This window comes from Marmota monax, unplaced genomic scaffold (assembly GCF_021218885.2).
Source record: "Marmota monax isolate L192 unplaced genomic scaffold, Marmota_monax_Labrador192_F-V1.1 WCK01_AAM20220418_F8-fsc00128, whole genome shotgun sequence".
Lineage (NCBI taxonomy): Eukaryota > Metazoa > Chordata > Mammalia > Rodentia > Sciuridae > Marmota > Marmota monax.
The window spans coordinates 4,948,917-4,963,100 of NW_026693452.1; the positions used below are offsets into that span (position 1 = coordinate 4,948,917).

The window sequence follows — 14,184 nt, forward strand, 5'->3', positions numbered from 1 at the left end:
TATATATAATCTGCTGAATTGGGGTATAGCTTAGGCATAAAGCACTTGCCTGTCATGTGCAAGGCCTGGGTTCCATTCTTAGCACTGTAGAGGGAAACAATAAATGGCTGCCCACAATTCAGTTTGTGAACACTAGCTTTAAATAGCTGTAGGGAAGCCACTGAACACTTCTATAGGATGCATTGAGCTTTTTTCTATTAATATTTCATTATTCTATTTGGATTTAAGATTTTACAGTTAGAAATTTGCTTACCCATTTTCTATAAAATTACCTAGACCTTTGAGTTTTAGTTCAGAAAGAAAATTTTATTTCAGTCATCCTGAATCAAAATCTCATTTTTTTCAGCCAGTTTCTTTTTAAAAATATATTTTTTTAAAGAGAGAGAGAGAGAGAATTTTTTTTAAATGTTTTTATTTTAGTTCTCAGCGGACACAACATCTTTGTACATGGTGCTGAGGATCGAACCCGGGCCGCACGCATGCCAGGCGAGCGCGCTACCGCTTGAGCCACATCCCCAGCCCTCAGCCAGTTTCTATCATGTGATTTTATTATAATTTGTCTTAAGAATACTGTGGAAAACAAAATATAATGGTCCTTGTAGAATCTGGAAGAAAATTAGAATTAATATAAATGTTCATTGTTTATGCAATAGTAGCTAAGAGGATTAAAAATCTAGAAAATATGACTACTATGTAGATAAGTATGCTATTTCAAGGAGTTAATAGTAATTCATCAGGCTTACTTGCAGCCCAAGTGAATTAGTTTGCAAGAACCTCTGAATCCCCTTTGTTGTTAAGGATACCCTACTGGACAAATAACCCTCTTCTTAAAAAAAAAAGAAACAAAAAGATTTTATACAGCATTGTTTGGTAACCAAAAAAAAAAAAAAATAGCAGGTACAGAGGAGGGCTGGGGTTGTAACTCAGTGGTAGAGCGCTTGCCTAGCACGTGTGAGGCGCACTGGGTTCGAACTATAGCACCATATATAAATAAAATAAAAGGTACATTGACAACTAAAAAAAAAATTAAGAAGTGGGGGTGGGGAGGAGAAACTTGATAGCATACCTGTATATATTGAAGCATACCTGTATATTAGTGTCACAGAAATGGGATGTCTAGACTTACATTGGTAACCTGCTTCTCAGTCCCCAGAGTTTGGTGGTGTGCTTCATTTCCACTAATGACAACTTGACCTTCTGGACTTGACTATAAATGGTAGTGTCAGATCAAAGTTCCATCTGAAAACCAGGCTGATTGCTAGTAATACTTTTCACTCGTTGCCCTTATAATTAGGATTAGATTTTTGGCTACATGTTTACCCTGACATCACAGTGGTATAATGGGCATCATTTTCCAAAAAAAAAGAAAACAAGTTCCCAAATATGAGAAACAAAATGAGGTAGCAGTGGAGCCCTGGCAAACCCCAAAGATTTCAAAAGTGTCAGTGCAAAAAAAAAAACTAAGCCACTGACATTTGAGCAGCTATTATCTTGATTTTCTTTTCTAATGTGGAGCCATTCTTCTGCATGTCTTACATCCTTGGAGAAATTTGATATAAATAAGTAGAGGTAAGATGAGCTGAAACCAAAATTATTATCTCTAAAGTATAATAGATTATGGAAACAGTAGTTTGTTTTTCTGAATAAAAACAAGACAACTTTTAAGTTCTCTTTTTGGAAAAAAAATAGAGAAAATTTCAACTTGATTTTGTAAATTATTCCATTTTTAATATCCTCAACTCAGGATGACATTATTATGCCTCTATAACTCAGGAATGTCTATGTAAAGCTGTCCTTACATAAAGACCTCAGGGATCACACAAGTGATTTTTGTTTGATTTTAGAAAGTTGTAACTCTTATTTTCTACCCTGGTCATTACTTCATGATTAGTGACCAGTCATTTCTTCCTGGATCTCAGGTCTGTTTGATTATCTTATTATGTTTTGTGCTTTTATTCATTATTTTTAACCTACTTGATTCTAAAAGAAGGGAAGGGAGGCGAGAAAAACTGGTGAGTAGGGCTGAATGTTGGCCAGAAGATGTAGTAGAGTTGCTAGGGGTGATGCTTTTCATATTATGTCTCATCTTCTCCCCTGTACCCCGCTTTTTTTGTGTGTGTGGTGCTGGGGATTGAACCCAGGGCTTTGTGCATGCAAGGCAAATACTCTACCAACTGAGCTATATATCCCCAGCCCCTTCTTCCCCCTTTTGTATACCACTCTGGGTTGAGTGAGATGGATGTACCCGTTGGCCCTGCTTTTGAGAATCTTTATGTAATGGCATACATAGCTGATAGAGGTAATTGTTTATTTCAGTAGTTCAGGGGCAGGAAAAAGTTGGGAACAACTGCTGTACCCCTAGCTGCTGAGAATCCAGTGAGCCCGTATTTCCTTTGGGTTCAGAAAATTCCCATGTGTCCTAGAAGACAGGAAGAAGCATCAGAATCTCTGGCAGCCAGAAGTTCACTAATTGCCTAACAACTGCCTGACGAATAAGAGGGGGACAATGACTGGTTAACACTTTTGACAACCACTTGGTCTCCTGATCAGATTTGGGTTCATCTAAGAGTGACTGCAAAGCCATCTGTGCCATGAGGGAGACTTCATTTGGAACTGTTTTGAAGTTTTAGCTAATAGTGGATGCATATTTCTATATATGCTCCCATGCAGGCCCCCCTCTTTGTTTTATCTTTCCACTGCTGTGGTGGCAACATCCCCAAATACAGCCTCTGATTAATCCATAGTTGTGTTCAGCACACGCTGAAGATGTCAGCATCTTCAAATTATTCAGTAAATAAGAAGAAAAGAGACTATCCATGCACAGTCTTAGCCATTTGGGCTTATGAATTAACACCCCAAAACTTACAACAAATATATATTACAGAGAAAAAGCAATCAAATTAGCTTTATTTTTCCACCTTTTTCAATACACTTAATTCATACATATTTCTGTAGCATCTATTCTGCTCAGTGTTTTGATAACCAGTCATCTCTCATAGACTCATGAGGCAAAGTTGCCCAAAGTATAGCGTATTTTACTTGCCAGCTGTTTGCCTTTGTTTTTCCCAGGAGGTATAGGATGGTTGAAATGGATCTTGAAAAAGCTAAGAAATTAAAAGGAAATAGACTGATTAACCATGGTTGCGTGTTTTTTGCATTCAGGCTTAATGTTTCCAGAGCTCTGCCAAAGTGTTTATTTAGCAAACTGTAACATCTGAAACACCTGGAATGACTTTGTATAAACATCATTAGTTAGTAATATTTGAAATATTTTAATGGAACTATACTTCCTATTGACTATATTTGGCATTAAGCTGACATTCCAGTGGCCTAGAAGCCTACTATAGGCTTATTTCTGGCTCCTTATTTTCCCAATTATTTGACTTTTCCAAAACCACTTTTTGTGTATTGCACTATATGAATGGAAAGGAGGAGGGGACTTCAAGAGTCTTGTAAAATAGAAGAGACCTTCCTATTTGAAAATGTGTAAGAACTTGCTGGGTTTTTAGTTTGTACATGCAAAATTAAGTCTAGTGAAACATGTCTGAACACATATCTCTGCCATTCTTATTTTTACAGTTTATTACACGTCCTGGTTCTGGAGAGTAGCATCCTAGTCTTGTTATTAACTTGGTTCCTTTATTGCAGTAAATATTTACAAAGTGCCTTATACAGTTTGTCAACAGAAATTTTGTGTCCAAATAGATGTGTTTCCTGGTAGGCAATGAAAATTAACCAGTAGGGAGCCTCTCATAGGAATAGAATTTACTGGAGGAGGAATGTTCCAGAGGTTTTCTTCTGAATAGTAAGAGGCTCGTTAATATAATGTATAACTTAAGGGAGCCTGAATCAGTAATCTTAAAGATGACTAGTACTCTCAGTAAAGGAACTGTCCGCTGCAAGACTAGAATATGAGGGAAAATGGAGTAAAAGCAGATTTCAGTAATAAAAGCAACCATTTCCTAAAAGTGCCCTAAACATAGTTTCCTTTCCCTCTGAATTTATCTCGAAATAACAAGGTGAACTTCTCCAACTACCTTCTTTCCTTAAGGGTTTTTCGGAAAGAACAAGTCAACTTTCACAAGCCTTAAGTGTGTCAAAAGTTCTCTCCTGTTAAGTAGAGCTTGACCACACTAATGGAAGGAACTTTACGCTTACATGAACTGGGAACTCTGGTATATCAATCTCCACAGCAGCCGGATCCAAGTTAATTCAGGTTGCCAAGCACTGCTGGTAAGCAGTGGAATCTGGATTCAAACCAGGTCTCAGCCTAGCGAGCCCACCTTATTTCTACAAAACCATATTTCTCCCAAAGTAAGGATAGCTGCTACTATAACAAAAAATTGAGTTTTTATTTCTGGTTTTTCTTACCTACCTCCATTAGCTTACAGAGACCTAGAATTTCCCAGGAGCAGAATGTGGTCTGTATAATGGGTGACATTTATTGAGCAATTTGTGTTGGCTTCTTTTCAAGAAGATTCTCTTTACATGGTGGAAAAGATAGTACTTGGCAGCTCAAAGCTCGCGTCTCTACTACTTGGGAATCTCGAACATAAGATATAGCCTCTCGCAACATCTGAGTACTGCTCAAAAAGGCATCTCTAATTGGCTTTGTTTGGGTCTTATGCCTGCCACCTGATCACAGTGTCACTAGGGAGGTAGGGTACCAGAACTGGAAAACTTAGAACTGGCTATAGCCAAACTGGCTGTCTGTATTGTGGGCACAGTAATTTTTTAAGTGCCAGTTGGACCACATGGAGGGCAGGTTAGTGAAGAAGCAGGAGAAAAAAGTTGATCAAATTAACCAGCTGCTCCAGCAGATCCAATAGGGAGGAGCTATGGAACCAGGGCCATGGAGGGAAGCCTGGGTTGACAATCTAGGGAGCCCACTCTATCCCAGCTGCTATAAATTGTGTCCTCAGGAAGGTCAGTGTGGAAGCACTCATCCAGGAATCAAGGAATTGGGTTCCAGTGGTTTTGGCATTTACTATTAGATCATGTCACCATGTTCTGCCTCCATTTCTTCACTTTAACTTCACTTCTGGTTTTGGAAGTCTGTGGTTCAACCTCCTTTCCTATGATGCCTTTGTGTATTACCTTCAGAGCTTTGAAGAAAGATGACAGAATCAAGTCAGGCATGTTTATATTTGGATATCTTACCCTTTTGTAGACATAATTTGATTTCCAATCTGGAGAAAATCACTGCAACACTTTACCATTGATTGGAAATGAATGGAGAAGCACTGAAGAGATTGTAATGTGACAACTTGGGATTTTTTACTTTACCTTGAGGTCCTTAAATAGTAAGTTCTTATTAATGCTATATATTTCTTTGAAGTTTATCTTTCTGCGCACCTTTTCCCACATTAGAAATGGCTGCATTTGAGTGATGGCATAGGATACTCAACATGAACTTGGTTTTTTTCCTTGGGCTGCAAATCTGGGTCACCTTTTGACATTCCTGAACTCCGTTTACAAGTTCTCCCTCCCCACTAGAGAACAACAGGAGCCTTTGCCTTTTAAGTGCAGCTTGTGGTAATTGACACAGCAGGAAGTGAAAGAGGTCATTTGAAACAGAAATAATAATAGCCACTAACACAGATAAACTAGAAATTTCGAAGTCTATCTGCCTTTGGAAGTGAAAATAACTATCCTAAAGAAAATGGGGTGAGTGTTAATGAGAGGAAGGGAACTGGAGGACTGGTAAAATTGATGGGTGAAAACTTTGTCAATACTGTCTTCTGTCACACTAATAGATACTGGTTTATCTCTGAGAGCCGAGATTTGGGAGCAGGCAGAAAAACAAGAGTATGGAGGTAGTTTGGATTGGTTTGTGAGCCTTATTTTTAGCCAGATGTTGGCAGGGTTGTTGTGAGTATTAACAATGTTGATATGCCTTGACTGGGTCTTAGGACTAGGGATAATTAAGCTGGGTGTGGTGACATGCATCTCATAATCCTTGCTACTAGGTTCAGCAGGCTAAGGCAAGTTCAAGGCCAACCTTTCAAGGCCAGCCTGGGCAACTTAGCAATACCCTGTCTCAAAATAAAAAGCTGGTGGTACACCTCAGTGGTAAAACATCCCTGGGTTCAATCCCCAGTACCAGGAGGGAGGGGCGAGGATGACTGGTGATTCTTCTAAGGCATATATTAGTGTTTGTGAGATCCACTTTCTTTAGTGACAATTTGATGACTTGTCAGCTTGCCCTACTGGTGTGAATTCCCTAAGCTCAAAGCCATATAACTCTTGTCTGTGGAGTTCAGTGCTTGGTTTCTAGAAGGGTCTCAGTAATATATAATAATTGATTCAGACTCAAGATTAGCCAGGCACGGTGGTGCAGCTGCTCAGGAGTCTAAGACTAAAGGATTACTTGGGTTCAGGAGTTCAAAGCCAGCCAGGGCAACATAGCCAGACACTGTTATTTAAAAAAAAAAAAAAAAAGTACTCAAAATTATTTGGAAAGACACAAAGGGCAGCAGAAGAGACAGGTTTGGGTTGGTTTCAGTACTTCCAAGGGTTTTTCATTCAGTAGACCCTCTGTTCTATCTTATGAAGCAGGAATAAGAGCTTTCAAATGTGGCTATCGCAGTAAGTTTGGGGTCTTTGTTAAAGAAAACCCCTCACTCTCTCCTCTTCTGAAGCAATAGAAGCCTTTACTAAAAGGACCCAGTCTCTGTTCACTACTGTATAAACTCCCAATGGGAAATGTTTGCAATCCATTTAGTACAGAAGGAGGGACACCAAACTTCCTGGAACTGAAGGAAGCAGAGAAGACTGGTTTTCTGCTAAATCATGGTGTTGCTATATCACAAAACCATCTCCCTGCAATCATGGCGGCTAAGTTCCCCACCTATGCTCCTGAATCATTCTAATATACAGCCTGTAAGAGGCTCTTTCTCATCCTGAGAACACAAAGATTGTTCACATTTGCACTCATTGTCCAGCCCCTCGCCCAAGAGTGACCTCCATTCCCCTTTAAATCCACAAAGTTGTAGAGCTAATTCTTTGTGCCTTTCGTGGTTACCCATATGAAGCAGAGGAGGTGGTTTTACTTCACAGCGTGCAAATCCTAGTCCTGCAGGAGTTCATTCTTCCCAGGTCTGAACCCCACCAGCTCACTGTGTAGTTGCACTTCTTTTCACAGCCTGGGACCCCCAGAAGCACCCAGGCAGGTTTCCTAATTGTATCCAATCTGTTTCTTTATGGTAACATAAAATAATACAAATACACTATTCCATAGTCAAAGGCCATTCAAAGTTCCACTCCTGAAAAGAACATGGTGTGATCTCCATTTTGCACATAAAAATACTGAGGTTGAGATCATCAGGTAATTTGCACTGTAAGGATTCCCAGAAAAGATCTGTCTTAATTCCTATATTACATAAGATGAAATGAAAGATCTGAAAGGCTGTCATCCATAAATCAGAGTTCTCAAACTTGTTAATTCAGAATGATCAAGCTAGACTCAAACCCAGGTCTTAAAATGCCAAACCTGGGTCATTTTCACAAGCCTTTAACTCCTTTAGACAAAACCTACATTTTCTTAAAAAATGCAATATGGGAATCAAATTTCTCAACTCAAGAATGTATCTTTTCTTACTATTCATTCCCTCTCTAAATCCTGCCTTTTTTCCACAAATATTTTGTCATGATTTTTAAAAATCTTTTCATTCTTTGGAGGGATACAAACATACATAAGTGCTATGTATTTTTGCCAAACTAACTCCCATCTGAGCCTTTTCTTACACATATCCAACTGGGGTCTGCTAAGTCACACTATCTTTTAGGGTTTTGTTTGCTGCTGTCTCCCCTGTGAAGCCCTCCTGACCATACAAAACCACACACCTCATGAAGCATCTTTTACACACATTTTCTTAAATAATATACCATCTAATAACTCTTACGTTCTTTTTTGTTGTTTGTTTGTTCTTGAGACAGTGTCTTGATAAGTTGCTTAGGATCTCACTAAGTTGCTGGGGCTGGCCTCAAATTGTGATCCTCCTGCCACAGTGCTGGGATTGTAGGCATGCACCACTACTTCCAGCTATCTTCTGTCTGTATCTTCTCTACCAGAGGTAACTTCTACTCCAAGGCATCTACTGCTGGTCAGGATCCAGGCATGATGGTTTTGACCCAAAACTTCCTAGAGCTACATTTTTATTGTTTATATTTAGAATCCTGTGATTGTTCATTGACACTTGAGAGCTGTCACTTGTTCGTCTTCAGGAAATCCCAGCCACCCACCCCTTGGATACCTGGCTCATAAACTTATCTGGCTACTTCTACCTTCTCATATACCCTTCTCAAGGATCTGGTCTTTGCCTTACCTCAGACCCTTACCATTGCTTAACAGACTGTTGACATAGTGTCCTTAAATGGCCCTCATACCTTCAGTCTTACATCCCCCTACTCCTATCCCAGTCATTCCCCACATATCTTCTAAAGTAGTCTGGGGTCTTCCTGCAATGCAAACTTGATCAAATTATTATGCTGCATAACGCCTTTAGCTGGCTCCCCTTACCACCTTATAGCTCTTTCCATATGGCATCACAGACACCCACAGGCCCTCCCAGGCTGCCTACTGCATGCCATTTCACCTTTGTCTCCCATATTCCTTACTTTCACTTCAGGCATTCCATACACCTCCTTGAATGCCAAGTGCAAAAACTTTGCTCACGTTGTTTTCTTTGACATTTGTCTATTAACTACTCACCCTTCAAAAATATGCTGTCTGATATGCTAGCAACTAGCCACATAGGGTATTGAGCCCTTGATTTGTGGTTAATCTGAATTATGATGTGCCATGTTATAAGTATACATACTGAATTTTGAAGGCACAGCTTGATAAAGGTACAAAATATCTCAATAATTTTATATTGATTACACTTGAGAAGATATGTTTTGGATCTATTGGATTAAATAAAATAGATTTTCAAATTTATTCCATTCCCGTTTCCAAGGACAGGGTGTCCTCTGTTCATCATTAAGATATCTATACTACCTAAAGTAGTGTAAAGATTTACTGCAGCCTTTATCAAAATTTGACAGATTTAGAAAAATCCACACTAAAAGTTGTACAGAATCTCAATGGACCCCAAATAGGCAAAACAATCTTGAGAAAGAAGAACAAAGATTGGAGGTCTCAGAACTTATTACAAAGGTATAGTAATGAAAATGGTTTGGCACTAGCAAAGACATGTAGACCCATGGAACAGAACAGAAAGTCTAGAAAGGAAGCCTCACATATATGGATAAATGATCTTCAACAAAGGTGCCAGGACCATTTAAACAGTGACAGAGGGTCTCTTCAACTAATGGTGCTGGGAAAACGGGTATCCCATACAAAAGGATGAAGCTGGACCTTTCCCTTGTATAAATTAATTCAAAATAGATTGAGATCTAAATAAAAGAGCTAAAACATAAAATTGAAAGAAAACTTAGAGGAAAATCTCTACGACATTGGATTTAGCAATGATTTCTTGGATGCAAAATAACAAAGGCAATAAAAGTAAAAATAGATAACTTGGAATATATAAAAATTTAAAAGTTTCTCTGTATCAAAAGACACAATAGAGCTAGGCATGGTGGCACAGGCCTGTGATCCCAGAAACTCAAGGCTGAAGCAAGAGTATCACAAGTTCAAGGCCAGCCTGGGCAACTTAGTGAGACCCTGTCTCAAAAAATAAAAAGGGCTGGAGGTATAGTGTAGCTCAATGGTAGAGCATCCCTGGGTTTAGTTCCCAGTACCAAAATAGAACACACAGCAGAGTGAAAAGACGACCTACAGAATGGAAGAAAATTATTTGCAAGTTGTATATCTGATAGGTTAATATCTAGAATATATACAGAACTCCCACAACTCAACAACTACCACTACAGCAAAAAGAGAAACCCACTTAAAAAAATGGACAAGATCTTGAATAGATATTTCTCCAAAAATGATAAACAAATGATCAAAAAAATACATGAATAGATGCTCAACATCACTAATTATTAAGATAAATCCATCAAACACCACAATAGGATATTATTGCACACTAGGATGGCTGAAATCTAAACAGCTAAGTATAAGTGAAGATGTGAAGAAATGGTAATATTTGTGCAGTGCTATGGAAATGCAAAATGGCAAAGCAGCTGTGGGGGAGTTCTCAAAATATTAAATACAGAATTACCATAAGATCAAGCAATACCACTTCTGTGCATACCGTCAAAAGAATTAAAAACAGAATTGCAATGAGATATCTGTACATCTATGTTCATGGCAGCATTATTCACAATGACCAAAAGGTGGACGCAAACCAAGTATCCATCAACAGATGAGCAGATAAGCTACCTGCCGCACATACATACAATGGAATTATTCAGCCTCAAAAAGGCATGAAATTCTGATCCAGATACAACCCTGGGTGGGCCTTGAAGACATTAAGCTAAATGAAGCTAGTCACAAAATGATAAATCGAGTGTGATTTCACTAATATAAGAGAAAATAGAATACATACAGAAAGTAGCATAGTGGTTACTGGGGCTGGGGAGAGGAGAAAGTGAGGGAATTTTTATTTAGTGGGTATAGAGTTTCAGTTTTTCAGGATGAAAATGTCCTGGAGATTGGTTGCACCAAAATGCAAACTTGCTTAACACTACTGAATGGTAAGATGGTAAATTTTAGGTTATATGTATTTTTCCACAACTAAATAAATATTCTAAAGAAATCCTTACCCAAATATAACCTTCCCTTCTCCCTTTCAAATGAATTAATTACCCTCTCTTTAAAAAAAAAAAAAAAAAAAGCTATTTATAAGAAGTTTTTATTCTACCACTTGTACTTTTAAATATATCAAGCACTTCTAAATATCTAGGAGGACTGGATAGTTCACAAAAGAACTTGTCCACTATGTACATAGCACTGGTAAATAAAATTGCCCATGTAGCAATGGTTATAATTTGACGTATCTTCTAATATGACTATTTTGTCCTTGAACCTTTCCCTCCTCACTTCCTTCTTTCTACTTTTTCAGTGCATAAGTACAGGACTACTCCCTCCTTTTATCCCGAACATACTACTATTATGGCTCATATCACATTTTGGTAATTGTTTGGCAGGGTAAGGGTTACTTATCCTGGGGTGAGATGAATATTCACCCACTTCTGAGGCTCTGAGCAGAACCTAAGAAAACATGCAATGACCTTGACGCATAATGTGCTACAGTGGACAGTTATTAGCAAGAGTATATGTTGTGACTGGTAGATGTTGCACTCTGAGGCTGGATGAGGAGGTGCCATTTGTCTTCAAAGGTATAATTTGAAGACCTAAAGGACACTTCTCTCCTCCCCAACACACAAAAACATTCTCTTCTCCATCATGAAGTCAACCAGCTGAAACCATTGGCCCAACCCAATCTGATCCATTGGAAAAGAGGAAGATGTTGGTTTGAGATAGGTTCAAGATAAAGCAGTTTATCAAACAGATAAGGAACTCAGTGTGACTAGTAAAGAACTATTTTGCTGCTCCCCCTGACTCCATGTATATAAGATACATAATAAAAAGTTTTGTTTTGTTTTGTTTTTATAATAGATTAGAACTTTCTGCCCTTCCAAGGTCATAGCCAAAAGGTTACATTTATTTGATCAGTCTTGGATCTATGGTAACTCCTTTAGGGCAGGGACCATACTGTATTCATTTTTGTATCCCCAGTGCTCACTAGTCCTGACTCAAAGCAGGCGTCTAATAAATGCCAAACAGATGACTGAATGGTTAGAGAACACTAATCCAGAGAGAGGTCTTTGACCAAGTAACTAGGCCACCTAAGAAAGAAAAAACAGACTGTATTAAAGAGCCACAGATAGTGGGTGGGTCTGGTAGAAGTGAGAAGGAATAGAGCAGGCATGGCGGGGGGGAGTGGTTCATTATAAAGTGAAGGTTGAGCAAACTGATGAAATTCACACCCTCCAGTTCCCCGATCCATTGTCTCACTGGTCATTATACAGTGCCAACATTTATCTGGTCCTCAGGCAAGTTTCCTTTAGTTCTCTAATTTCAGCTCCATCTGAGGCTCCACCATAACAGTAGCTCAGTGGCCGGGATTCCACAAGCCACAGATTTTGCTTCAGTTTTAAACTAGACATTGTTTCATCTGGATGAGTGGACTGGCTCAGATCTGCTAACAGTAAGATTCTCCAGTGTGGCCCTTTCATGAAGTCAGTCCTTTGTATTTTTGTTTTTTTTTCCTCTCGCCTGGAATCCTGAAAAGGATTCCTAATAATGAGAAATCAAAACATCAGCTTTTTCTCATATTCAGTATAATGTCAACATAATGGCACCCCTTCAAACTCAAATGCACAGAATTTGCAAGCTGGAAGGAAGAACAGAGACTAATTCTGTTTCCCAGGTAAGAAAAAATGTGCCAGGAAGCTGAGCTGGGTCACAGCAAATTAAAAGTAGAACTCAGTGCCTCTGGCTTCCAGTCCTGAGCCCCTTTTCTTCCATTGTCCACTTGCAGGTGGGGAGAAATGGGCAGCAACAAAAAATTTTCCCAGTCAGAAACATATTGGTTAGTTAGAATTTACCGTAAACAGAGCTGTAGGGCTGATGAGCTGAGCAGCAGCAAGGCACTGTTGGCTGGTAGCCAGCTCCAAATCCTCTAGCATCAACCACCAAGCGCTGAGCCCCTGCTGTGTGCCTGGATCATCCACGGCTCCCTAAGAGTTGACTGACTGCCGTACACTCCTCTCCTGGACCTAGGGAGCCTTACTAACCGCCAGACAGGAATTTAAGATTCTCATGGTAAATGTGGCCCTTAACTCCCGGTGAAACTCCAAGCAAATATTTTAAATTTCCAACAAGATTGGTCTGTGGCTTGAGGGGGGGAAGGGGGACGAGGTTCAAATGGGAATCATCTAGAAACGGTATGCTTAGGGTCTAGAGAAAATAGACACACATAAACCAACAAGAGTGCTGGGAGGCACTCTGAGAGCCATGCTGCAGGCTCCCTGTCCCCGGAGCCCCATCTCACCGAACCCCGGTCAGGAGCTACCAACTTCTGTCCAGGAGGGCTCCCTGCGGAGCCCAGACTCCGGGCTTAGGGGGCCTTCTCTTTAAGAGCCCCATGGGCAGTGCTGATTGGCTGTAGCTATGCAGGTCTTTCTTCCCCGGCTCCCGGCTAGCGCTGCAGCCCTCTCCACCCCGCCCTCTCGGCCCCTGCTCCGCGCCTTCTCCCGCCCCACGCTCCCGCCTCCTCTTCCTCGCAGCGGAGTTGAGCTCGACAGCTGCACGGGTGATACGCCAGCAACAGATGCCGTCCGCCAGGATTGGCATCCTTAGGCTACGCTGAACGCCTGAAGAAGAGAGAAGGGCTGGGAGGGCGGGGACGTGAGGTGCGGAGAATCCCGGCTAAAAGGCAGGAGCCCCCGCCGCAGCCAGCTGCTCCTCGCGTCGCTGCTGCCAGCGCCCACCTCTCCCCAGCCATGCCAGGCCAGGCCACTGACGCGGGGAAGGTTTCCTTCTGCGATGCCAAGGAGGAAATCCGTGCTGAGCTCGAAGGCTTGGCGTTCTGCGATCGCCAGGAGAGGCCTGGCGCGCGTGAGCAGCGGCTGAACATCGTCTGGAGGAACGTGGTCCTGATGAGCCTGCTTCACTTGGGTGCCGTGTACTCCTTGGTGCTCATCCCCAAAGCCATGCCGCTCACTCTGCTCTGGGGTAAGTGCCGCCGGCGCCACCTACGCTCCAGGCTTAGTGGAGGGGCCCCACCTGGCGCGCGAGGTCGCTGCTCCGCCACAAGCGGTGAGAAGCTCCCTGGTTCTCCCCTCGCCTTCCCTACGTGCCCCGGCCCTCTAGGGATCCAGTTCTGCACCCTTTCGGACGGGCAGGTATTTCTGCCCGGGCATTTCCAACTTTTGCTTCCCCCCGCGGTCAGCCTGAAAAAGAGCGTTTGCTGGCCCCCTTATGGAGAGCCAGAGGGACCCAGCCCTGCCGTCCAAGGCGAGCGGAGAGAGTGGCTAGGTACAGGCTCAAGGAGCCAGGACAGCGGGTAGTAGTGTGGCTGTGCGGGTCCCAGGGTTCTATCTGCAGTGTTTCAACTTCTAGTCTCCTTGGCGGGTCACGGACCTCGGGGCTGAGTTAATAAAAATAAAGATAAGGGAAGCGGGAAGAGACCTGGCACAAGATTGAGTCTTGGTTTTCAAGCATTA

The 14,184-nt window shown here is 41.3% G+C and overlaps 1 protein-coding gene across 2 annotated transcripts in view; it reads left to right on the plus strand.

Annotated features, from left to right (window-relative positions):
• Nucleotides 1-13,254: 13,254 nt before the first annotated feature.
• Scd5 (stearoyl-CoA desaturase 5) overlaps nt 13,255-14,184 on the plus strand; it is a 152,348-nt gene continuing 151,418 nt past the window's right edge. Inside the window, exon 1 of one of the 2 annotated variants that reach the window (XM_046457678.2) lies at nt 13,255-13,777. In XM_046457678.2, the coding sequence (XP_046313634.1) occupies nt 13,462-13,777 (316 nt within the window). In that variant the 5' untranslated portion in view covers nt 13,255-13,461. The remainder of the gene's footprint in view (nt 13,778-14,184) is intronic. The other variant, XM_046457679.2, reaches the window with a different exon arrangement.